Source organism: Oryctolagus cuniculus, chromosome 5 (assembly GCF_051225735.1).
Source record: "Oryctolagus cuniculus isolate XC-2025 breed Fujian yellow rabbit chromosome 5, ASM5122573v1, whole genome shotgun sequence".
NCBI classification, from domain to species: domain Eukaryota; kingdom Metazoa; phylum Chordata; class Mammalia; order Lagomorpha; family Leporidae; genus Oryctolagus; species Oryctolagus cuniculus.
This window is the reverse complement of record NC_142871.1, coordinates 159,933,525-159,959,273: the sequence shown is the minus strand read 5'-3', so window position 1 is coordinate 159,959,273 and position 25,749 is coordinate 159,933,525. Positions and strand designations below refer to the sequence as shown.

Here is a 25,749-nt window from a genome sequence, read left to right as displayed (position 1 = left end):
TCTTCAATGACCCGCTGTTCATTCAGGAGCATATTGTTTGGTCTCCACGTGTTTACATATGTTCTAGAGATTCTTGGGTTGTTGATTTCCAGCTTCATTCCATTGTGGTCAGAGAAGATGCAGGGTATGACTTCAATATTTTTGAATTTGCTGAGACTTGCTTTCTGGCCTAGCATGTGGTCTATGCTAGAGAAAGTTCCATGCACTGCTGAGAAGAATGTGTATTCTGAGGCTGTAGGATGGAAAATTCTGTAGATATCTGTTAGGTCCATTTGGTCTATAGTATTGATTAACTCTGTTGTTTTCTTGCTGATTTTCTGTCTGGTTGATCTGTCCATTGCTGAAAGTGATTATTGAAGTGCCCCACTACTTTTGTATTGGAGTCCACGTCTCTCTTTATCCATTAACATTTCCTTCAATTAGCCAGGATCCCTGTAATTAGGTCTGTATACATTTATATATATATATATATACACATTTCTTTCTGTTGAATTGATCCCTTAATCATTACATAGTGCCCTTCTTTTTACTCCTTTAACAGTTTTTGTGTTAAAATCTATTTTTTTTTATACTAGGTTGACTACACCAGGTTTTTTGGTTTCTGTTAGCATGGAATATATTTTTCAATTCTTTCATTTTCAGCCTGCATGTACTTTTGTTGGTGAGATGTGTTTCTTGTAGGCAGCAAATAGATAAGTGTTGTTTTTTAATTCATTCAGCCAATCTGTATCTTTCAACTGGAGAGTTGGGTCTATTTACATTCAGTTTACTATTGATAAGTTAAGACTTGGCCCTGCTATTTTTCCATAAGTATTCCTAATGTTACTTTGGATTTCCTTTGTACTTTTACTGGGAGATATCCTGCCTTCACCTTCTTTCATAGTGATGATCATGGTTCTGTGTTTCTGTGTATAGCACATCTTTAAGAATATTTTGTAAGGCTGGATGAGTGGTGACAATCTTTCAATTTCTGTTTGTTATGGAAGGTCTTTATTTCACCTTCATTCATAAACAAGAGCTTTGCAGGGTACAGCATTCTGGGTTGACAGGTTCTCTCTCTCTCTCTCTCTCTCTCTCTCTCTCTCTCTTAAAGATTTGTATTTATTTATTTGGAAGTCAGAGCTACACAGATACACAGAGAGAGAAGGAGAGGCAGAGAGAGAGAGGTCTTTTATCTGTTGATTTACTCCCCAATGAGCTGGGGCCCAAGGACTTGGGCCACCTTTCACTGCTTTCCCAGGCCACAGCAGAGAGCTGGATAGGAAGTGGGGTAGCCAGGAGTCAAACTGGCACCCACATGGGATGCTGGCACTGCAGGCAGTGGCTTCACCTGCTATGCCACAGTACTGGCCTCAGATTTTTTTCAATTAAGACTTGGAATATATCTTGCCATTCTCTTTTAGCCTAGTAGGGTTTCTGATGGGAAGTCAGCAGTGACTCTAATTGGAGATCCTGTGAAAGTAATCTGGCATTTCTCTTGTGCATATTTTAGAATCTTTTCTTTATGTTTTACTGAGGAGAGTTTGAGTACAATGTGTCGTGGTGAAGATCTATTCTAGTCATATCTATTAGGAGTTCTGTGTGCTTCCTGTACTTGGACGTCCCTTTCTTTTTCTGAATTAGGGAAGTTTTTTGTAATTATTTCACTGAAAAGGCCTTCTAATCCATTCTCTCTTTACACACTTTCAGAAACTCCTGAGATCCGTATGTTGGGTCATTTAATAGTATTCCATAGATCTCCAACACTCCAATACTGTTTTTTAGTTTTCCAATTGCTTCTTCCTTTTAAAAAAATTTATTTATTTATTTTTTGACAGGCAGAGTTAGACAGTGAGAGAGAGAGAGACAAAGAGAAAAGTCTTCCTTCCATTGGTTCACCCCCCAAATGCCGCTATGGCCGGTGCTGCACCGATCCAAAGCCAGGAGTCAGGTGCTTCCTCCTGGTCTCACATGTGGGTGCAGGGCCCAAGCACTTGGGCCATCCTCCACTGCCTTCCCGGGCCACAGCAGAGAGCTGGACTGGAAGAGGAGCAACCGGGACAGAATCCGGCACCCCAACGAGGACTAGAACCCGGGATACTGGTGCCGCAGGTGGAGGATTAGCCTAGTGAGCTGCGGCACTGGCTTATTTTTCCTTTTTTAAAAATTTTTGGTCTGACTGCAAAATTTCCAGGGATTTGCCCTCCAACTCAGATATTCTTTCTTCTTTCTGACTGCATCTGTTGTTAAGGCTTTCCACTGCATTTTTAATTTGATCTATTGAATTCGTCATTTCCAATATTTAATTTTGATTTCTTTTTAAAAAAGATTTATTTTATTTATTTGAAAGACAGAGTTACAGAGAGAGGGAGAGTCAGAGAGAGAGGTTTTCTATCCACTGGTTCAGTCCCCAGATGGCTGCAACGGCTGGAGCTGTGTCAATCTGAAGACAGGAACCAGGAGCTTCTTCCAGGTCTCCCACACAAGTGCAGGGGCCCAAGGACTTGGGCCATCCTCCACTGCCCTCCCAGGCCATAGCAGAGAGCTGGCTTGGAAGAGGAGCAGCCAGGACTAGAACCGGTGCCCATATGAAATGCCGACACTTCAGGCCAGGGCTTTAACCTGCTGTACCACAGCACTGGCCCCTTGATTTCTTTTTAAAAACTCAATTTCATGGGAAAAAGTTTCATTCATGTCATGTATGAATTTCTTTAGTTCATGGATTTGCTTCTGATTACTTCTAAGTAATCCCATAATCAATTTTTTGAATTCCATTTCTGGCATTTCTTCAATCTCTTCATCTTCACACTGTAGTATTACAGTGGTATGTTCTTTTGGGGGTGTCATGCTCTCTTCCTTATTGTTTATTGAATTGTTCATTTATTATTATGCATTTGTGGAGATAGATGTTGGTTTGTCTTTGTTTCCCCCCTGTGCTGACTTTTATCTTTGGACTATGCTTCTGTGGCTTAGTGTAGTGTCCAGCATTTCAGTGAATACCCAGAGGTGTGTTCTGGGTGTGGTCAGGTAGCTCTGTTGAGTACTCCACAGTGAGGGGGAGTATCCAAGGTGACACCCAAGTTGAGTATGGTAAATCAATCTCTCTCTCCCTCCCTCCCTCCTGCCCGCCCTCCCTCCCTCCCTCTACCAGAGGAGTTGTTTGTTCCGCTCTGTTGGCATATTCTCACACTCACCTCCTCTCCTCATAGGAGACCAATACCTGGACACTAGCCCCAGTGGGTACAATTTTCATCTGTGCCACCACACAAGTCACACAAAGGATCTGTGCAGTCCTCAGTATAACATGGTTCCTGAAGCAATAACCCTCACCAGGAAATCAGGAAGTCCCGAATGTGTGGAGCCACCCACAGCGACTGCTCAAAATCCCAGCCATGAGCCAGCGCCGTGGCTCAACAGGCTAATCCTCCACCTAGCGACGCTGGCCCACCGGGTTCTAGTCCCGGTCGGGCCCCAGATTCTGTCCGGGTTGCCCCTCTTCCAGTCCAGCTCTCTGCTATGGCCAGGGAGTGCAGTGGAGGATGGCCCAAGTCCTTGGGCCCTGCACCCCATGGGAGACCAGGATAAGCACCTGGCTCCTGCCATCAGATCAGCGTGGTGCGCCAGCCGCAACGCGCCAGCCACGGTGGCCATTGGAGGGTGAGCCAACGGCAAGGGAAGACCTTTCTCTCTCTCTCTCTCTCACTGTCCACTCTGCCTGTCAAAAAAAAAAACAAAAACAAAAACAAAAAAACAAAACAAAACAGCCACACCCTGCACCCTCCCACACAGCCACAGTGTTTTCACAGTCCTGGCATACAAGTCTCCCGCAGTCATGAGCACCCAGCCCCCTGTCAGTTCTCCCAGCCAGACTCAGAAATCTCTTCTCGGCTCATTGCTAGGCACACTGATATGAGCTGATAGAACTGTTACGTATGTCCAAAATGGTTCCCACCCTCTCTCAGCTAGTTAAGGATGCCAGTGCCGGGTGGTCGGGGAGAGAGAAACACGCCCCCCTTTTTTCCTATAGGTTGGCAGGTACACTGTCTCCCATAGGGCTCCAAGCTGGACTCCTGCCAGGCTCTTCCAGCAGTTTTATCACCAGTGGCGTGGGCTGCTGCAGTCAGTCCCACCTCACTCCAAAGCTGGTGCTGAGGCTCTCAGCTGCTGGGGACCTGAGTTGTGTGTGCTACACCCTCCACATAGGTCCACAGTGTCCCTCCAATTTGTGTGTAGGTTCCTCTCTCATTTTTCTCCCTAACTCTTCCCCAATTTTGCACTTTCTCCACTTTTTTTAAACTATCTTTTCCTAGACTAAATTAGTAAGTGCCCTCCATGTTCTACCATCTTCAAAAAACCTGAATATGGATTCTTAGGTCTCCCTGGACTCCAACCCAGTTCTCTCATTAACTCAAGTAGCTCAGAGTACAGCTGGGAGGATTAAATAAATTAATATGTGTTCAGGATCCAGGATATATTTATACTATACATAAATATGTTGTGGGGTCAGTGCTGTGGCGTAGTGGGTGAAGCTGCCACCTGCAGTGCTGGCATCCCATATGGGCACTGGCTCAAGTCCTGGCTGCTCCACTTCCAATCCAGCTCCCTGCTAATATGCCTGGGAAAGCAGTGGAGGATGGCCCAAGTAATTGGGCCTCTGCACCCTCGTGGGAGAACTGGGGGAAGCTCCTGGCTCCTGGCTTCAGATTGGCACAGCTTCAGCTGTTGGAGCCATCTGGGGAGTGAACCAGTGGATGGAAGACACATCTCTCTCTCCCTCTCCCTCTCCCTCTCCCTCTCCCTCTCCCTCTCCCTCTCCCTCTCTCTGTGTAACTCTTTCAAATAAATAAATAAATCTTTTTTTTTTAATGTATTGTAAGCTCTGAATTTTGGCAATGGAAATCTAGAGAAAAAGTAACCCATGAGCAGACTAGGTCTCCTTTCCTTTGGCAAAAAAGTTGGCTGGAAAATCACAGGGGTGTGTTCTTGCATGTGGAACCTGTGGTTAGTACTGCAGGTATCTATCACATCAGGGTGTTAGGACTTTATCAATCAAGTGGCCCCTAGAAGACACCCGATGATTTAAAATGACATCTGACATAACCGTAATTTAGTCATACAAACTGGGTCCTGTACACAAATTTGAGGATGATACCTCTTTCCCACCCACATTCTCAAATATGTATTTCTTCTGTGGTTTGTTATCTTTGAAAGCTTAGTATATATCCTCTAAGTATTGGGAGCAAAGCAAAAGCTCATATGTGTGTCCTCCAAATGTTGAGAAGAGGTGACAGAGTATAATAATAACATTTCAAAAACAAACTACAAAGCTATCAAACTATTTAATAAGCTTTAATACTATATAAAAATATTATGTAACCTGTTTCCAGGTGCTACCATGAATTTTTTTCCTAATTCTGTTTTGAAATAACTCAAGCATCAGCTACATTACTTTAAAATGTTTAATTATATTTAATTGAACATTATAAATTACATTTATAAGGAACAGTAAAGCTATACATGAATAAAATATTTCAATTTGAACACTAATCAAGAAAAAATCTTTAGTACAGTAAGAATTCATTAAACACATATCATTGTTAGGCTGTCTCTGTAATGAAAACCATTATGTAAAGAAAAGCTATTCAGCTACTACTGAAAACCCAAATTCTTTTACAAATTATTGTATTTTATCATTGCCAAAGAGTTCCTTAAAAAAAAATGGGAGGAGATAAAATAATCAAAATTAGCTCTTGAAGCTATTTTAACAGGTTCTACATGCTAAATAAAATTTTATGAAATGACTCAGGGGATAAGATTTTGCAAATTTCTTCCTGGAGTTCTTTAGATAGTCTCTAACAGCCAAATAGAGAGGGGTGAAATTCCCTTATAAAGTCGAGTGGAGAAAAGGCTGGCTTCGAACCAGAACTGGGATCCCTGACTAATGCTGCAGCCAGCAAGCTCAGTGCACTTGGGCCAGTGTTCAGCCTTTGTGGGCTCCGGTTGGCTGATTGGCTCATTTTGGAGATTCTCACCTTCCCAAGCTACTTCTGTGCACCCATAGCTGGTCTCAAAATGCTGTGCAAACTTTCCCTGTGCCATCTCAGCATCCCAGCTGGCCATTGCCTCTGCTCATCAGCATCCTGACTGCTAAAGAAATCTCTATTTCTTTATGTATAAGAAGAGTAAGATAGGTGTCATTTCATGTTCTATTGCCTGCCGGTTCACCAGTCAATATTGGGTGCATCCTGGATTGTCTTTCAGAAGTCCTCATTGTCATAGCTCAAGAATGGGACCGCCCTATCCGAGTAACTCATTGCAGAGCCCAGCCCAGACAAGCACACGTCCCAAGTGTCTGCTCCGTCTGTTCTCGAGGGAGCCTCCTGCTGAGGGAAGTCCAGTGTGGGTCTGATGGCCCGGCAGTCTCCTGGAAGTGTCAGAGGAGAGGCCGCTCTGTTGGTGCTGGCTGGGGGGTCCAAGGGTTCTGGATGGACGGACATCAGAGCATTTTCAGAAACATAGCTGCAGCTGGAAAGGCTGGAGTGCTCTAGCACATGGTCACTGTAAGCCAGAGCAGGGGGCTGGAAGGCCTGGTAGGACACTTTGGTGGTGGTGGTGATGACGGTCTGCAGGGCTGGAGCACCTGCTGGGGGGGATGTGAGATGCCTGCAGGGAACCTCTGGGTTATAATAAGGCCTAGTGGCCATGGCCTGGAACTCTCCATGGTCAATTCTTTCCCCAAGGCCAGGTCTCCCAAGAGCTGGTCTCCAGCCATGCTGTTTATTGGTAAAGTCATAGCCTCTCTCATGGCTATTGTAGGAATTGACATCATACTGAAGTGTGTTCAGATGAACCCACTCTGTTTCATTAGGGACACTGGTGGAATCTGTATACAAGGTAGGATATAGGTTCGAATTTGTGTAACCAGGGCCTGCCAATTCATACCTACAAGTTGGCCTGGACAAATAGATTCTTGGGGTTGGGTACTTGTGAAAGGGTGGCATTATGTCTCCTTGAAAGGTGGCAAGGTCACAGGTGGCTTTGTAAGCCTCAGAGTTTGGGAAGGAGGGGCAAGTCTGAGCTGAAATAGGGAAGCTGGGGTCAGCAATTGTGTCGAGCAGTTCTGGATTTTCCAGGGGTGGTGTGTTGAAATCTCCATGTCTGTCTTGATTCTCTCCTGCCTAAAAAAATGATACAGACATACAATATATAAATTGTTTGCACATCCCTCCTGTAACAGTAGCCAATCACATAAATAAAACCCAACTTCCCAGTGGTGTGGACAGAACTGCTCAGGTACAGGATTTGGGCCCATGGTCTAGGGATAGATAAGCTTGAGCTGACTCAGGCCTGAGTATCACACAGTGAACACGGAAGGTCCCTGGCAGCCAGGCATTTGGGTTGGAGAAGCAAATGACCCTGTTCTCATCCATATTGTCTGCATAAGAGGGCAGACTCAGGAGCCACACAGTCCTGGGTTCAAGTCCTTATTCTGCCCCTCACTAATTGAGCTAATCCAACCTCTCTGAGCCTTGGACTTCTCATTTCAAGCATGGGACTTAATAACAGCAACCTGATCATAGGGTTTCTGTAACCATCAGATGTATGACACTCTTAGATCAGTACGTGGCACAGAGGAAGTGCTGGAATAAGGTCAGTTTCTATTCTGCTCACACTAACACTTTGCCTGCTTGACAAGCTCCAGTCGAAAGGTCAAACTGGATCAAACTTCCCCAAGAAATTTTATCTGGTCCTGTGTAAGCAACATAAAGCATTCTCCCAAGGATGCACCTGCCATAATCCTCCCTTAATCATCTACAGTCAACTACTGTTCAAAAAAATTAAGTGGAAAATTCCAGAAATAATTTGTGAGCTTTATTAACACATATTATTATAATTATTCTATTAAGCTCTATTATAGATATGAATATATATAGCTATGAATATATATACATACATACATACATACATACATACAGTACATAGAGGGCTCTGTGTGACCTGAAGTTTGAGGCATCCATTGGTGGTCTTGAAGTGTCTCTCCCATGGTCAAGGAGTCTATGGTATCCCTTTGTCACTAACTGGATCATGTATTTGGATGTCAGCACACACCCTAACTATATTGTTGTCCTTAAGGTGTTTTTTTTTTTTTTTTTTAAGGAGGGATTAGAATCGTTCTCCAGAGATGGGCTTTGGCACAGCAGTTAAGTTGCTGTTTAAGATGCCCACGTGTCATACCTGAGTACCTGGGTTTGAGTCCCAGCTAAACTCCCTGATTCCATCTTTCTGCTAATGCTCCCCCTGGTAGATAGCAGGTGATGGCTTAAGTTGTTGGGTTCCTGCCACTCCCATGGGAAATGCCAGTTGAATTCTCAGTTTCTGTTTTTGGCCTGACATAACCCTGGCCATTGCAAGCATTCTGGGTGTCTGCCTTCCAAATAAATAAAACAAGTGAAAATTTAGAGATTCTGTCCCAATGTCGACACTATGTTTTGTCAGAGATAGATAATTTTCACATAAGATCGTAACTTTGTAATTACTGTATGAGATTCATATTTCAATTAATTATCAGTGTATCCTGCTATGGAAATGGACACAGAGCACAGTGCTGGGCCAGCTCCCCAGTACCTCAGGGTCTCGAATTCTCTTCTTCTGGGGCTGGAAGAAAGAAGCCATATGTCTCTTAATGGCACTTCTTCTAGCTTCCGTCTCCGACTTACTCTCTGGTCTTGGGTGGTCGTGGACCCCCTTGGCCTGCGTTAATGAAGAAATGAGTCAGATGTTTGTTCCTCTGAAGCAGGAGTGGGGAAGGCCCGGCTCATGGGCAGTATAAGGCCCACAAAATCATGTGGTCTGGCCCTGACAAGGCAACCGCAGGGGGAGCTGCAATTCAATAAATCTACAGCCAGCTAATTTTTAAGTTGACTTTTGTATGACCATGAATGATGTTATAAAAAAGGCTCCCCTACCCCTTGAAGCTAGCCATGTGGGCCTGAGTTAATCATGCCTTTCCCAAGATCCCAAGTTGTCTTTTTCCTAAATGATAGGAAAAAGAATTCTCGAATAAAATGGCATCAATAGTAGACATTTTTAAAGATTACCTGCACTCCCTTCAACCTATTAAATGAGCTATAACTATACCTTGGTCCACCACAGCCCTAAAGAAACACACAGCTTATTAACTACTGCCTAGCAGGTCCCTGGGGAGATCCAACACCCATTTCTGGCCACCGGAGCTACACTCCATGCCCATCCCGAATTATAGTCTCACCTCACCTACCTGAAAAAATATGGCGCTGCCGTCAAGCCGCCAGAAATTGGTTACAGGGTACCCGCTGTGCCCTCGACAAGGAATCAGCTCCAAAGGCGAATGACAGTTGGGGCACGCCTTCTCTGCAAACCCCCGAGGGAGAGAGATTAGACCCTGGGCTCTGCGGGAAGAAAGCGGATACTGCGGGGAGAGGACCCACGACGACTCCCAGGCCGCCCCGCCCCGCCGCGCCCTCACTCTGCTGCTTCAGCCGCGCCTTGTCGCAGATGGCCGGTCGCAGCTGCAGCCGGGAGCCGTCGGGCAGGACGCAGCCGTGCGCGCACACCACCACGCCCAGGCACGACTTCTTGAGGATGTGGCCGTTGTGGTTGTTGGTGTTGCGCATGGCCCAGCCGCTCTGGTGGCGCTGCGCCTTCTTCTCGTCGCTGCTGTAGATGAAGCGCACGTAGCCGTCGGGCCACTCGCGGAAGTGGTCGAAGTGAGCTGGCTCCTGTGAAGACAGGTGCTGAACTCGGCCAGGCTCCAAGCACACGCACCGCCCTTTTCTCCAAGCCCATTAGAAGAAGAACAGGTTATTGTTCAATCCAAAAAATGTTGCAAAACACCAAACCATACCACCACAAAATGCTGCTCTTCCTGGCCTTTGGGACAAATGGCTAGTCACTGGTGAGTATACACTGCCTGTCTCCTAAACGCTACACTGTATTAATTCATCTAGCCTTTACCACATGTGCAGGCAGGAAGTACTACTCCGCCCATTTTACCCACTAGGACATGGACATCAGAGCGGTCAGTTGGCTTGGCCAAGGTCACACAGCTCACAAGACCCAGCTCTAGGATTTGTACCCCGGCACTTGGACTCCACAGCCTATGTTTCTTACCAGTTCTTGGTTTGTTTAAATGCGATTTTCAAGTGGAGTGTGAAAGTGCCAGGGTAAAAAAGGGACTGCAATGCTCTATCATGGGGATGAACTTTATCCTTGGAAAAATCTGTATTACAGCCCAGTGTGTTTTTTTCCCAAAAGCTCTTGATTCCCTATGCCAAACCAAATGGACTTTAACATAATCAGCAATGTCTGCAGAACATCAGAGAAGCAAAGACAGCTTTCCTCTAGACTGCCAGCTTAGCATAAATTAATATACTGATTTAAGGTTAAGTCCCAAGTGATGTATTCATGCTGCTAACTCCATGTTTTTATTAAACGTGAGTATCTCTGAACATTCAATTTTAGCATCTTAGTAATAAACCAGCCACTGAGAGTATACCCTGAGTTCTGCCCTGATGGTACAGACTGAGCCCCAGAGTTCACCCAGCTACGGGGCCAGGGACACGGCAGGTGAAGACACAGAGGAGGTTATTTGAAAATCAAAACATCAGCAAAGGATTGCAGGATTGGGTTTCATTCGCTCTGACATGCTTGTATGTGTAGAGATACACACAAAGAGAACAGGACTGTAGGGCCAAGGCAGAGCTGAGATGGTTATCTAGTTCCTCCACCTGATGACAGGTCCATCTCTGAGACTAAGGCAAACTCAAGGACTCTCTCAAGGTCAGGGAGCCTGTTTAGCTTCTCCTTTGGTTAGGCAGAGCAGTGCTAGCTTGCTAAGTTTCCTCCATTTTCTTTCACTATTCCAATGAGTCTGTCACTTTTGAGATGTTATACACATTCCCTGCTGAAGAACCCATCTCCCAAGCAAAAGAAAATCCTTGAGAGATGAGCCATTGTTGCATATTTGGAGGTGACTCTCACCTAAAATACAAGTTCAGAATGTTTTCCATGAGGATTTATGTGGACAGAAGTCAGCAAGAATGAGACACACGTGTGGACTGTGGTCCACTTGTGCACAGATGCACAGTGCAGCACTGAAGTAGGTAGACTTTGAAACAAACTACAAAGTGCACGTCCAAAGACATGTTGCATTCCAATGAAATGCTGTTCTTCTGAACACCCATCTGGCACATAATAGAAGATAAATAAATGCTATGTCTCTTGACCCTGTGCCACCATGTTGCTGCAGGTCTACCTTCACAAATGTGTGGGGAAGCAACTCCCATGGTCCCCTCACCTGCAACCAGGACTTTTTGACTTGAACCAGCATCACCAAGGGTACTGCTCAGTTCCCAGTTCATTCTCTCTATTCCCACCCATTAAAACAAAAAATTCACCCTAAAAGAATGACTATGCTGATGGCCCCATGAGTGTAACTGTGGAGTTTCCTTCATCCAGGCAGTAGAGAATGGCTGAATAAATTGTTTCAGATTCAAGTCGCCTCCATTTACAGCCTTCTTTCACAGTTTGAATGCGAGAGAAGCAGTGGTATTTACATTGTTGAGATTCTTCCCTCAATTTCTACTGGATTTCAAATAAGTGGAGGAGCAGAGAGGCATTTGATTTCTCTCTTGGGTAAAGGAAAGTGAGGGAGTCTACTGTCTCCTGATGGCCTTTTCCTGCTGCCTTCGCTGTGTTTTGAGACAAGCGCACAAGGAAATCGCGGGGAGAAGACACAGCCCCAAACCCAGATCTATCTTTTGTAGAGAATACAGAAATTCCCTCTGCGTGTGAGGGCGCTCAGAAATGGGGGGGGGGGGGGTCTGCTCACAGGGTCTCTGCCATTTCCCCTTCTCTGGATGGACCGCGCCACGCGTGCCGCTCTCACCTTGGGCATGTGCGGATCATTGATGTCCCAGGTGAGCTTCATCCCATGGGAGCACACAGGGTCCGCGTTCTGCCCGGCGTCCACCGGCATCGGTGCGCTTCGCCCGCGCTCTCCGCGCGGGATCCTGAAAGAGAAGAGAGGAGAGGGGCGCACGGCGGCTTTTCTCTCTTTAAAAGGAAAGGTGTGTGTGTGTGTGTGTGTGTGTGTGTGTGAGAGAGAGAGAGAGAGAGAGAGAGAGAGAGAGAGAGAGAGAGAGAGAGAGAGAGAGAGAGAGAGAGATAAAAATCCAGAAGCTGCGCGCTGTAGCTCGGGAGCCAGGCAGAGCCCTGTCCCCGGCTGCGGTGCTGAAGGCACTCGCCCGACCCCAGCATCCCGCACGTTTATAATCGCTCAGGTGCAGCCGCTCCGCCTTTCCTCGCCCCCCTCTGTAAAGTCACCCCCTCTCCGACAGAGCCAGGAACCGAGACATCAACGTTGAGCCGAGCCGGGAAGCCAAGGGAACCTGACGCTAAGGCGCTGGGACGGGGGTGGGGTGGAAACGTCTCATTTAAGTTGCAAACCAGTTTACTTTGAAACTCGCCCAGGCTCCGTGTTTCGGAGAGGGGCTTAGATCTAGGACTTTGGTGTGGAGCTTTTCCAGCTAAGTCCTCCGGGAGCCAGCCCTGAATTCCGGGGCAGCGCGGGAACCCTGGTCCGGGTTTGGAGCTCTTGCGGTTGGTGTTGTGCGTGTCCCGGAGCCTCTGGACTTTCGAGGGGTCACTGGGCGTTCCGTGTGCTGACGAGCCTTGGCGCGCCCAGGCCACCAAGGGCTGCAGGGGGACCTGGCCGGCGGGAAGGGAGTCCGGATGGGGACCCCGAAGGAGGCGGGCGAGATGCGCCGGAGTTAGCTGGCCAGGGCCAGGAGCTGAGCTGGGCGGGCCAGGCGCCTGAGTCGCCAAGAACCTGCGGATCTCTCTGCTGCCTGGACATCCTTCAAGCTGCAGCTTTCGTAACTGCGGGGCCGACGTTGCCAACGCTCTCTAAACACAACTGTTTAAAAATACATACTTATCGATATTGTGGCAATCTCACGACGAAATCTCACTTATTCCATCACAGCCTTGTGAGGCCCCGGGGGCCTGGAGGACCCCTGGCGAGGACGATGTGGTTCCCAGGGCTAGGACCAAGCTGTCTTCACCTATGCGGTCGCCTCACCTACGCGCCCGCAACTGAAGCGACTAAAAGCGCTGCGCTTCCAGAATTTGCTCCCTGAGCTCTTGTCTTGCTGCCCACAGTTTCCAACCCTGGTCAAAGAGAGCCGAGCGTATCACTGTTAGAAGCTGTTCCGTACCAGCACGGCTCTAAGCCTGGAGACCCGCGCCCCGTGCGCAACACCGCGGGATTGGTTCTCCCTGTTGACGCAAGGCGGGAAAGCAGGTGCACCTAAGGCGCGCAACAACCCCAGGCAGCGAGGGATCGTCCACGGTGTCCATCCGCCTGCCTCCCCGGCTAAGGGCACAGTGAAGCTTGCTTAGAAAAATCGATCTTCCTGGCAGCTAAGCAGGTTTCAGAGCAGCTCGCCCAGGGCGGCGGACAGTGAGCTCGTGGGCGCGGGGTGCAGGTGTGCGCGCGGGCGCGGGCGCGCGTCGGAGAGGAAGGTAAGGCCGGCTTTGGGCAGTTCCTCGCGCTTTCTTCTTCCTCTAGCTTGAAGCTGGAGACCTCTCAAGCAAGGGCGAACAGACTTAACGGAAGAAAGTTCTCTTTTTTCCTGAAATGTCGTTGATAGGGATTCTGATTAAAGTCACTCTCAAGTGGTCGCCCGCTCAGGTGTGGTGGGGACAAACGAGCCGACTCTTCACGCTGACTTTCTGATTCCTGCCTGGCTGCCCAGGGTTCCGCCAATTCCTGCCGCTCGGATGCTTTTGTGTTGCTTTTTGTCTTCCACCGCTAGATTAAAACCCTTGACTTTCAATTTTGAATAAATCGATGGTCCGTTAAATGTAATGGTTTGAGATAATACTCTCAAATGTTTTTAACTTCAACAAGTCACTTAAAGCTATCTTTGAGAATGCATAACAATTTCTGGTCTTATGCAAACAACATCAGAAGATTTGTTGCCTCCATTTTTGGAGTGTTCCTAGAGAGTACTCACCTTCCAAAACTGTCACTTTTTAATGTAAAGGAAAATTAGTTGATTTCTAAATGGATTCTAAGTATCTAAAACAGTTACAGAGCCCTTTCCATATTTAGTTGGAAAAGAGTAAGGATATACATTCCAAGTTGCCATAAAGTTACGTTTTACTGATATTACAGTTTTATGAAAGCTGATCAAAATGAAAGTATAATAAATAACTATTGCTATTATGTTTTAATTTTCCAAGAAGGTTTGCAACTGCTACTGTAGAGTTTGGAAGACTATACTCCCCTCTTCCCCCCCTCCCCATCTGAAAATAATTGATTATGAGGCAGGAGATGTGGCTCAGCAAGTTAAGCCTGTGGAGTAGGTTTGAGTCACTGCTGCTCTGCTTCTGATCCATCTCCCTGCTAATGCACCTGGGTTCCCGCCACCCACATGGAAGACGTGCATGGAGTTCCCGGCCCCTGGATCTGGCCTGCCAAGCCCTGGCATTGCAGCCAGTGGGGAGTGAAAATTCTCTCTCCCTCTGCTTTTCATACTAATAATATAAATCTTAAAAAAATTGCTTATGAAATTTTCTACATCCTATTAAGAAAACCTTTCTCTAAACAGTATTGTGATTACTGCTTTTTATTATCTTTCAGTTCTTCCCTGCCCTGATATTTGCATTGATTCAGGATACTTTACACACACCGTCTTGGTTGCTATTTTAATGTTGTAAGAGTCCATTTATTCCAAAGGAAAAGAACAGCCTATGAATTTGCTAGGCTGAGATTAAAATAAGCAAGTGAACGTAAGTAGATTCGCGACCTGAAATACTCGCACCGTCTTGTATAATATAAGTCGATTTTTTACTCAAGGGATGTTTGGATTTGATAGGGTCTTTTTTTTTTTTTTTTTTTTTTTTTTTTTTTTTTTAAAGAAAACTCCAGCTGAACTTACTTTGCTACCCTATTCATGTAAACCTCCCCCACCATACACACAGCAGGGCACCTAAACAAAACAAAAAGAAAACGTCTCTTTTGTGGTCCTCCTTGCAGGTCTGGTTCCCGCACAAAGCCGTGAACCAAAAACATCTCAGGGACTTCGGAGGGTGGAGAGCGAGCCAGCTTCCCCGGCTCCCGCCGGCCTGGAATTTCGCTAGAAGGAAAATGTCAACACCAAGGTTCGCAAGCTTGGGACCCTCCCTCTCGCTTAAGGCGCGCGCCCAGGTGTCTTCACCTGCGTGTGCTTGTCGGGCGCCCGCCCGTGACTCTCGAGTTGCCAAACCTTGAGCTCCAGTAGAGCCCAGCGGCGGGTTTATAAGTTGGAATTTCTGGAGTGGATGGAATGCGAGAGGCACCTGCGACCGGCCGGGGCTGCGCAGCGTCGGGCAGGGAGCCTCGCGATGCCGCGGGTGAGTGAGCCCTGGGGAACCTGGCGCCCACCGAGCCCGGGCCGCTTCGCCACCGCCCTGCGGGCTCAGGTTTAGCTTGCGGGAGGCGCGGGGTGCAGGCTGCGGCCGCCAGCGCCGCCACGGCCTTGGGTCTGCCTGGGGTGTTTGGGCGGCGGGACGGAAACCCGTGCGCTCAGGGAGGGACCCGAGGGACGAGGCAGGTCTTTTCCAGTAGCTCCGGTTGTTTTCCCGGCCGGGGTCCAGACGCTGGAGTGACCTACGCGACAAGTGACCACCGGTAGGGCGGCGGGGTCGCGGTGCCGCCGGAGCCCCTGCTGGCGTTCTCCGGATGCAATGCTGGTGGGGAAAAAGCGACCCTGAATTTGGGCCCCTTTTTCCACGTTTATGAATGAAGGTGATAGTATTGTAAAATACACTGATATATAAGGGTTTTTGGTCAAGTTCATATGGAAGTAGGACCGTTCGCCACCTCTAGACATTAGAGATTTTTCTTTTAAACTATTGTGTGTGTAGTGCACTTTTAAATTAACTGTTGAAATGGAGGGAGGCGGGGAGATTCTGCCCTTTCATAGGGCATTAATGTGTTACAAAGCCGGGTATCGCTTCATGAAGAAAACGAAGCCGTCACAAATCCTGGGGTTTGATTTTTGAAATTTCTGTATGGGAGCCCTAGAGTATCGCTGAAATTTGTAGGTAAAACAAACTCGGGACTTGAGACACTTGGCTTAATCTTACCTAGCAACCCAGCATCTGAAAATGATTCCTTGTAAACAATTCTGCTTCATAGCCACTACGGTGGAGTTTAGCTTTTTTGTGTGTGATGATTTACTCAAATGTGTTGGGCTGTGCTTGTGGTCTTTGTTCTATTTGTTAAAGATTATGCTAAAAGAGGGCTGGGTAAAGCTCTTCTTAAAAACTGCTGTTTTACTTAGACCTGTAATGAGTGAAATAGGGAAGTAAATCTTGTGTGCAGGAAAACAAAGAAGCCTTCATTTCTTAAAACTTGAAATGCATTGCTTTGGACAACTTTTAAATGTCTTTTTATTGCACACAGAAGAAAAAAGATCCTTCGCAGTCTGTTAAGGAAGATGATGGGGTTGGGAAGACCCAGGATGCTTTTTGGGTAAAGACCAAGTTTTGTTTCTCATTCTTTGTGCGGGTGAGCCCTATCTAGTTCTATCGAGTTCTGGGTTCTCTGTGGGCCACCAGCACAGTGGTTCCTTCGGTTCTCAAGCCAGAAGCAGAGACATCTTTATTTTTCCTTTTCTAATTTCTCACATCCAACTTGTCACTATATCTTGCCAATTATACCTTCAACTTTCCTAGGCTAAAGGACCTTGTGCCCAGTACTACTCTAGATGTAGGTAGCCAGTAGTGAACAAAGCAAGCACAGTTCCTGTCCTCGGAGTTTAGAGACTGGCAGAGAGCCAGGGAAACAGATCACCAGGCAGGAAGGAACGTAGGGCGTTGGGATGGACACTAATTGGAGGTGCAAGGAGGAACCTGGTGGTCCTGGAAGGCCCACAAACCGAGATCAGAGGAGCACGCCATGTGGGAAGTGGGCTTGGAACAGGAATTGCAAGGAAGAGCTGCGTTTATCCTAGGACTTCTGAGTAGGGAAGGTAGATTAAGAAGCGGATAGAGGGCAGATGGCTCAGAGGCCTGCAGCCACAGGTTTAGGTTCATCCTGAGAGGAGGGGAAGCACGGTTTGAAGCCAGCAGAAAGGTGCTGCTGAGTTAGAGATTGTGAGCGTGCCTCCCAGCTCCGTGATGTAGGGAGGCTCAGCCTCTCCCACCCTAGCTGTGATTATTCTGGCCACCTGTTAACAGCTCAGGGGCTGTGAGGACTAAGTGAATACTCGCAGAACACTCATCACACTTGGCACTAAAGACTCGCTTGTAACTTTAAAAAAAGATTGTGTTTAAATGGAGCAATTTTATGTGTTTCCTTCATTTAAACCAGAACTAAGAGTAAGTGAAATCTTGAGCTGCATATACTAAAAGGTTTCCTTATTAAAAATATGTAGTAATTTGGTCTGCAGGATTGGACTGGATTTTTTTTTTAAGAGATCTTGACTTTCACAGTAGATCTTCAAGGACATTATGCAAGTGTACATACTTCACTTGATCTTAGCCAAAAGGCCGGGAAGTGATAAGTGTACATACTTAAAATACATCTTGGATAATCCGCTAGCAAATCAATTTCATTATGGCTAATTTGTAAATTCATCAACTTACTTACTTTGTCTTGGTTAGTATTAAGTTTCCTCTACTAGGATCATCTGTGACTTAATGATCACAAACCTGAGGTTTAGTGTTTCACAATTGTCAGAAAACACTTCGATGCATGTGCAGTTTTCGTAAGCCAGGTGGTTCTCTAGCATGCAGCAGGATCACCTGCTGGGCTCCCCCTGACTAAGTGCTAACAAGCACCCAGGTGATGCTAATGCTGCCCACTGGCTTAGGAACCCCGCTTCAATAAGCCAACAGAAACTTTGATCATTTGTTAAATAACTGTTTACTATTCAAGAGACCTCTGTTCTATGTTGACCATGTATTTCACATTGAACTGTTACAATGTTAGAAATATTACTATAAAATGTTCTTGGTAAAAAGTAACTTGCAGAGTATCGCCTTTCCAGCTTCAATCACTTATGACTGATGCATTTGATGGTAAAGGATTTCAGAAAATCGAAGAATACTTTCAACAGAAAGAGAGCCATTATCCTCAAAAATACAGTCACCTTCTACTACACCAACTTGGTAGAGCCATAAATAAGGCAAGTAAACTTTGGTTTGTGTTGTGGACAAAGTACCTATGTATAACTGGTGATGAGAGTTGTAATACAGTGTGGTCTAATCCTTAGGAACTGGATCAAAATGCGTTTGGGCATGTTTCCCTGCTTCTGAAATGCGTTCAGCGGTTCTTCAGAGACGACCCCAAAGAAGATGAGCCTTTGCTGATTCAGCAGGGTCTGATCCCAAAGATAAGTGTCAGATTTTAATTGTATACGGTGCTGGGTGACTTAAAGAGCTAGGGTGGATTTAGCTGTCTAGCTACATTTGTATGTTCCTTTGAGATCAAATCAGAAAAGAAATTGGTATCCATTCCAGTGTTTCCCAATGTATATGCTGGGGAGTGCTGAGGACTGAGTCACCCACACCTCATCAATGAGTGTTTCATTATTTCAGTAAATTGGGGGTGGGGTAGACAGGGAGTAGGCTATGTAACTATTTCAGTAGACTTCATGAACAAGATTAGACCTAGAAATATCACCAAAAACTTTGCCTATATAACACTGTCCTTTCCCCACTTTCTAACTCCTGGATAAATCTGGAAAAACAAATAGCAAACACATTTTGGTTTAGTCAGTCACTCCAGTCATAAAATCTTAACTTAAAAAAAAAAAAAAAGACCTTTTCCAACAGCATCAAGGAGCACAGCAGAGGTTGCAAAATCCCTGCAGTCCTGAGACTTGATTACTGGCGAGGAGGTGGGAAGATGGCCAGGTGGGTAGCAGTCTTTGATTTACCTCCTGGGCTGCTGTACCTGGAACTTATTAAGGCCAGCTTGAGCTAAGAATGTCTGTAGCATCCTCTGTCACTCATTTGGGGGGCTGCCCCAGGAGAAGGCAAACTGCAGGACTTTCCAAATTCCTCCCAGGGACTTCCAGTGTCTTTAAGGCCTCTCAAAGATCATGGGTATGCGAACAGTTTGCATTCCATTTGGTATTCAACCCCCCCTTAACTCCCAGATATACAAAGTCCTGCAGACACCAGGAAGCAGGGAAGAGGAGATAAAACCCCAGAGGAATCAGAGCAGGGTGTCATCCTAAGGGGAAGTTTGACACTTCTTGGAGCGTAGATTGTAATATGTCCCCATCCGATTTCCCTACTTAGATTTAAGAATGCCCTCCCAACATTGATTACGTGTCAACATCAAATATTCACTGGAGTTTTGAAGTCAACTAGGAATTTCTAGATTCCATTGGAATTCTAGTTGGTGAATAAAAATTTCATAACCATAATTGGGCACTTCCTAAAATGTATACTTTTTCATGTAATCATTGGCCAAGGAGAAGAGATGGATAATATCAAAGCAATATGCTAGACTTGATATTTGTAAATCCAGTTATTTGCTTGGAGGTTATTCATAGAATAAGAATTTCCTACAGGAAGGATTTAGTTTTATGCTCTAGGATCTAGGAGAATTAAACAGCTTGTCCTAGATCATATTAAGTCATTGCTGTCCTGCCTGACTTCTAACAGACACAGCTGTGGGGACCATGAGGGCATCTGTTAGATAAGGGACGGTCCTTATTCCCAAGTATAGGTCAGATAATGTGGCATTTCCCTGCTCACTTTGAATGCCTGTGCTCATCAAAATACATTTGGGGGCTGGGATGGAGCTGAAAGATCGGCTTTGGTCGGGGCTAGGTAGAATAGTGACAAATACTTAAAACATAGTCCTTTGATAGGACTGGCATCGTGGCGTAGCAGGTAATGCCACTTGCTGCCTATGATGCTGGTGCCCCATATGAGTGCTGGTTCAAGTCCCAGCTGTTCCACTTCCGATCCAACTCCCTGCTAATGGCCTGTGAAAAGCAGTGGAAGAAGTCCCAAGTGTTTGGGCCCCTGCCATCCATTTGGGGACCCTGATAGAGTTGCAGCTTCTGGCTTCACCCTTGCCTTTGTAACCATCTGAGGAGTGAACCAGTGAATGGAAGATGTCTCTGTCTCTGAATTTGTATTTCAAATAAATCTTAAAGGTGGGCTCTCCTAGTCAGATGAGGTCACCTCCTGAGGCAAGTACCTGGGGTAAGTTACATCACAATGATATTTTAAAGCATTTTGAGCATGAATTCAAGGAGGGAGAAAATATAGCTTCAATAGTGGTGGGTGCTCAGAAGGCAGATGATTCAATCTTTTTTATTCTATTTTTTTTTTAAAGATTTACTTATTTGAAAAGCAGATCTCTAGAGAGACAAAGATGTTCCATCCGCTGGTTCACTCCACAAGAGCCATGGCTGTACCAAGGCAAAGCCAGGATCCGGGAACCCCATCCAGGTCTCCTACATGGGTGGCAGGGGACCAAGCACTTAGGCCATCATCTGCTTTCCCAGGGGCGTTAACAGGGAGCTGGATGGGAAGCAGTATAAAAAGGGGTACAGATTGTTGCCACCTCACACGGGGCACCAAATGTAAGGAAACGGGTGCAGAACAGAGAGGAGACAGGGTACAGACTCGCAGCCAGACTGAATGTTCAAAGAAAAAGACTTGCATAGATTGACTGTCAGTGTGCACCCAGACGGAACATTTGGCAGGGAGCTTATACTTAGGTGGGCCAGGGGTGCGGGTGGGGGCCAGTAGGTGGAGGTGAATTCCTTCATATAGGCTCTTCAAGTTTGGCCCCTGGTTTCCAAACCTGGGGAAGAATGCAGGGGGTGGGGTGGGGAACAATAGGGTATGAAATGAATTGGGACTTGGGAATAAGGGATAAATTCATCTTTTTTTAACCTATCCTTTGGGCATTGAGCTACAATGGCTGAGGCTTATGTCTTTGCTCCATCAAGTTGAGCAGCTGGGATCTGAACCAGTCCTCGGATATGGGATGCCAAAATGGGATTCCGGCATTGTAGGCAAAGGCTTAACCCACCGTGCTGTAATGCTGGGCCCCAGGCGATGTTGAAATTGACTATTTTTCTGATTTGAATAAAAGAAACATTACTTGAGACACAGTGGCTCTCAGACCTTGCTGTACATTAGTCACCTGGAGAGAGTTAACCCTGGGCTTCATCGCCAGCGGTTTGGATATCCTGGGTCTGGGGTGGGTCCCAGGCATGGGAGAGGGCGAAGGAGGAGTTCCAAAGCTCTCCAGGTTTTCTCAATGCCCATCCAAGGCTGAGGTCTGATTGGTCTGTTTGTAATGTTCAGCTGAGTGCTTCTGGTTCTTGGCTCCAAAGTGCAGCATTTTTAAGACTCTGTAAAGGGTTGTTTATCAAAAGCTCGTGCTGCTAGCTTCATGCTCCATGGATGAGTTCCAACTATGTGTGCAGGACTTTCTCTGGCAGGTCTCAGCAAAAATGTTCCATGGATGGCCTTTGCTCTATTGAATAAACATAGTCTAGGAAGGTGACAGAAGTTTGTTTTAAATTATGCCAATCTGAGCGACTGAATGTTTGCATGAAAAAACCAGACCTCCGATTAGTTGGCAGTGTTTGACATAGGTCCCAGCCCTGGCTACCTGTCTTATCTACTGCAACCAGGAGAACTTCCAGGGTGCTTTCCAAAATCTATATGTCCTTTGATACCTTGTTTTCTACAGCTTCTTGGATCACCAGGTTTTTCCCTGGTTCATTGACTTTTGTCCTGTCTCACCAGCCCCTTTCTGTAGCTTTCTGGCATCCACCCTAGCCAAGTCTTCAATTCCTGCTGAAAACCTGAGAGCTTAGTACAATTCTGGAGCAGCCCAGCTCCATTCTTAGTGTTCCAGGTAGGAGGCCTGAGAGCCAGGCCCAAATGGCAATGTTATGGCATGGAATAGGGTCTTGAGGCCTATTTTGGTCTATTGCAAAAATGGCCTTGTGAAATTTTATTGAATGACTGCAATTATTCAGTCCCATGTGGTTCCATCAGTGTTTTCTCTCCTGAGTACATAGTTTCCTGGTTCGAAAGAACAACAGGATTTCTGATCATGGAAGACCTAGCCTCGGATGCATCGCTCATCAGTGCCGTAGGAGACTTCCTTGACACTGCCGTGGTAAGGATCGGGTGCTTTCCTGGGCACGTGCCCTTGGAAATCTCCAAGCTATTTACAAAGCCTGATTATCCATAAGATGGGAGTTTTGCTAAAAGACTCTATCAGAATATTATGTGAAAGTAACAAACATTGATCACACACACTCATTGTTAAAGAAAAATGAGAGTTGTTTATTGTCATAAATATTCACCTGATTGCTATGTTCATTTTTATTAAAGTGATTGAAGCTCCCATACACTTTCTCAAGTTCTTTTTCAAGTCTACCTCTGTCCATTAATCAACATTAGCACCAATGTTACAGTTTATAATGCTGTTTTAGAATAACAGCTGTATCCTTTCTTTCTCTTTATTAGATTATTTCCAGGAGTAGTAGTCAAGGTAAGTATATTGTTGGCTACTAACTGGCTACTGAGTTGATACAGAGAATAATTTGGATATAAGTAATGTGGGTTCAAACATTATATTTGGACTTACTGACCAGGCATATTACAATGTTGAAACAACATGCATTTTGTTGTAAGAGAATGTCTAATTGCCTGGCTACATTTTCTTTAGTTGCTGCTGTGACCATCTTGCTACTTGGTTGTATTTGGACCTGAGAGGCACACTAGCCAACTTTAACTATTGCTGATTTAACTTGAAATTTTATTTTATTTTTTGACAGGCAGAGTGGACAGTGAAAGAGAGAGAGACAGAGAGAAAGGTCTTCCTTTGCCGTTGGTTCACCCTCCAATGGCCGCCGCGGCCAGCGTGCTGTGGCCGGCACACCACGCTGATCCGATGGCAGGAGCCAGGTGCTTCTCCTGATCTCCCATGGGGTGCAGGGCCCAAGCACTTGGGCCATCCTCCACTGCACTCCCTGGCCACAGCAGAGAGCTGACCTGGAAGAGGGGCAACCGGGACAGAATCCGGCGCCCCGACCGGGACTAGAACCCAGTGTGCCGGTGCTGCAAGGCGGAGGATTAGCCCAGTGAGCCGCGGCACCGGCCGCTGATTTAACTTGCTGATTGAGATGCCGTTCTCTTTTAAAAGTGTAAAGCCAAAAATTTCAGAACATAGAGGCATTAGAATTTCTCACCATTCTGGAGGCTGGAAATATGATCAGGGTGCCAGCATTGCTGGGTCCTGGGGTGTATTTTTCTTCAGGATCCTCATTGTGTCCTCCTAGCGGTGAGAGAGCCGCCAAGCTGTATCTCTTACAAGGGCCATATCATATCACAAAGTCCCATACTTATAATGTCACATAACCTGATTAAGTCCCAATAGCCTGTCTCAAATACCATCAACTTCAGGGTTCAATGTGTGAATTTGAGAAGGGCACACACTTCAGTCGGTAGCAGTGAAAGTTTGTGCCTGGAGCCCACTCTGGGTAGAGGGCCTGGCCTCTTGCAAGATTTCCCTGTGTGTCCTCTGACGGCCACCTTGAGTGGGTGTCATGCCCAGGTTCTATGGAGCTGACTTCTAATCCTTCTCTCTGAAGTACAAACGTGTTTTCATGGACCTGCATACCTCATCCTGCCATTGGCAGAATGAATCCCCTCTCTGCTCTGAGACTAGGGTATCCTCCTGCCTGCATTCCATTTTCAGCATTCCTTTGTTTTGTGTGTTGCTTTGTAGATAATGTTTTCTTTCAGTCTGTCCCCCTCTAGAGGTTTGAATGGCTTATGTGGTTTTATTCTTCCGTCCTTACTCCATTTAATCACCAACATAAAAATGATAGTGTCTTATTTTTATAGTATATGGCAAAGAATTTAACATGTTTGTATTTCTTCCCCATCTTCTATTGAGTTTTAGGCTCATAAGATGTATCTTTTTTTTTTTTTAAAGCTTTTATTTAATGAATGCAAGTTCCATAGGTACAACTTTAGGAATATAGTGGTTCTTCCCCCCCCCCCCCACCACCCCATACCCACTCTCCCGCCCTACCTCATCCTCCCTCTCCTGTCCCATTCTCCATTAAGATTCATTTTTAATTAACTTAATATACAGAAGACCAACTCTAAAGATTTCAGCAATTTGCAAATGGAGTATCTTTGTAACTATCATTTGCTTTGTCTTGTGTTCCAACATCATTGACAAGTTACTTAGGGCTTTTTTTTTTTTTTTTTTTAACCAACCCCCTTTGTGTCATGATGTTCGCTTATTTTCGTTCCTTATTCTGTCTTCATGAGCTGTTTTATTTTGGAGAGCATTGCTACAGTGTGAGTGGGACATGGTCAGAGCTTGTGATCATGTGAGTCTTTCTGGCTTCTGAACAATATAATTCTTCAGGCTGTCCACTTTATAACCTTGTTTTGTCGCCTTATTAATGGTTGTGAGCACATACACACATGCATTTGTATGGTAATTGATGACTTATTTTGAATCAATTGTTAGGAAAGCATTTTTCCTAGATACTTTGATCAGTTAGACTAGGGTTTCCTCTACTTTGGTGTTGCCGACATTTTGAGCCAGGTAATTCTTCTGTTGTGGGGGCCGTCTTGTACATGAAGGGTAGTTAATAGCATCCCTGCCCTCCACTTGCTGGATGCCAGAAACATCCCAAACCTGTATCATGACAACCGAAGACATCTTCAGCCACTATGGAGTTGTCACCTGGTGGGCAAAATTCCCTACAGTTGAGAATCACTGAGCTAAAGTGCTTCTGGTGTATGCAACAGAACATCTGGTTCAAATGGGCATGGATGATAAAAGAACTTCTTGACTCAAGGAACTGAGAATCCAGAGGGGAAGTTTCGGAGCAGTTTCGCTGTAACTCTTTTCCACTTCTCTGCAGTTCTTCCCATTCTGCCTTCCTCAGTCTGTTCTGTGTTCTCAAGTTGGTTTCTCTTGGTGGTTGCAAGATGCCAGCAATGGAAGCTTTGTGCTTCCTGGTTCACAGCTGGGAGAAATATTCTTTATCAAACGAAAGTCCTAGTTTTGCTCTGGTTGGATTCCCTGCTACTTAAACCAGTCAAGGTGAAAAGATGAGTGGTCTGTCTGTCCCTCCATGTCACTTAAGGCAGTCGGGCTTCACCCCTGGAGCAGGTCTGTCCCACCTGACTAGTATGGCTGCTGCATAACAGGTGGAGGAAAGCAATGTCTGCTAGTACATGATGGATGTTCTTTCTGCTCTTTGTGAGGTTGCTGTAAGTCACCTGTCGCATCTTTGTTTTTATCTTCCTATGTACCGGTTTCCCCTGTGCATTTTGATAGCCATTCTTGAGTCATCACTTGAGTTCTGTTCTTGCTGCTTCTACTACAGACTTCAGTTCTGCAATCCGTCTTTGTTTCCTTGAAACTCATGGCTGGTGGTGACCTGCTTCTGCTCCCAGGTCCATTCCCCATTGTCTCTCCCTGCATAGAATCCCTAGGTGTGTTTTTCCAGCTGACAGCCTGCTAGAATAGTCCCTGTGGCTCTGGTCCATTTGTGCCAATAGCTTTTTTTTTTTTTTTAAATATTTGTTTGAAAGGCAAACTTACAGAAAGAAAGAGACAGAAACCTTCCATCCACTGATTTGTTCCCCAAATGGCCACAACAGTTGGGGCTGATCCAGGCTGACACCAGGAGCCTGGAACTCCATCTGGGTCTC

The 25,749-nt window shown here is 45.9% G+C and overlaps 2 protein-coding genes and 1 long non-coding RNA gene across 13 annotated transcripts in view; 2 read left to right on the top strand and 1 right to left on the bottom strand.

Annotated features, from left to right (window-relative positions):
- Positions 1–5,474: 5,474 nt before the first annotated feature.
- On the bottom strand, positions 5,475–15,381 carry GCM2 (GCM transcription factor 2). Of its 6 annotated transcripts, none has more exons than XM_089333408.1 (6): positions 15,243–15,381; positions 11,906–12,029; positions 9,485–9,792; positions 9,257–9,369; positions 8,605–8,730; positions 5,475–7,157 (listed from the first exon to the last, which is right to left on the bottom strand). In XM_089333408.1, the coding sequence occupies exons 2-6, from the start codon at positions 11,923–11,925 to the stop codon at positions 6,237–6,239; spliced, it is 1,488 nt and encodes a 495-aa protein (XP_089189534.1). In that variant the 5' UTR covers positions 11,926–12,029; positions 15,243–15,381; the 3' UTR covers positions 5,475–6,236. The 6 variants fall into 6 exon arrangements, with proteins under 6 accessions (XP_089189534.1, XP_089189531.1, XP_089189535.1 ...); XM_089333405.1 differs by having other exon boundaries at positions 9,485–9,737; positions 15,243–15,375; XM_089333409.1 differs by lacking the exon at positions 15,243–15,381 and adding an exon at positions 13,236–13,919.
- On the top strand, positions 13,405–15,234 carry LOC149126830 (uncharacterized). Its single transcript, XR_016234302.1, has 3 exons — positions 13,405–13,542; positions 14,666–14,814; positions 15,062–15,234. It is a non-coding gene; the product is annotated as an uncharacterized LOC149126830 (long non-coding RNA).
- The window catches only part of SYCP2L (synaptonemal complex protein 2 like), a 131,323-nt gene continuing 120,863 nt past the window's right edge, over positions 15,290–25,749 (top strand). The window contains exons 1-6 of one of the 6 annotated variants that reach the window (XM_089333399.1): positions 15,293–15,417; positions 16,475–16,540; positions 18,060–18,197; positions 18,285–18,408; positions 22,077–22,177; positions 22,531–22,555. In XM_089333399.1, coding sequence (XP_089189525.1) covers positions 15,346–15,417; positions 16,475–16,540; positions 18,060–18,197; positions 18,285–18,408; positions 22,077–22,177; positions 22,531–22,555 — 526 coding nt within the window. In that variant the 5' untranslated portion in view covers positions 15,293–15,345. The other 5 variants (XM_051855852.3, XM_089333400.1, XM_089333403.1 and 2 more) reach the window with 5 other exon arrangements.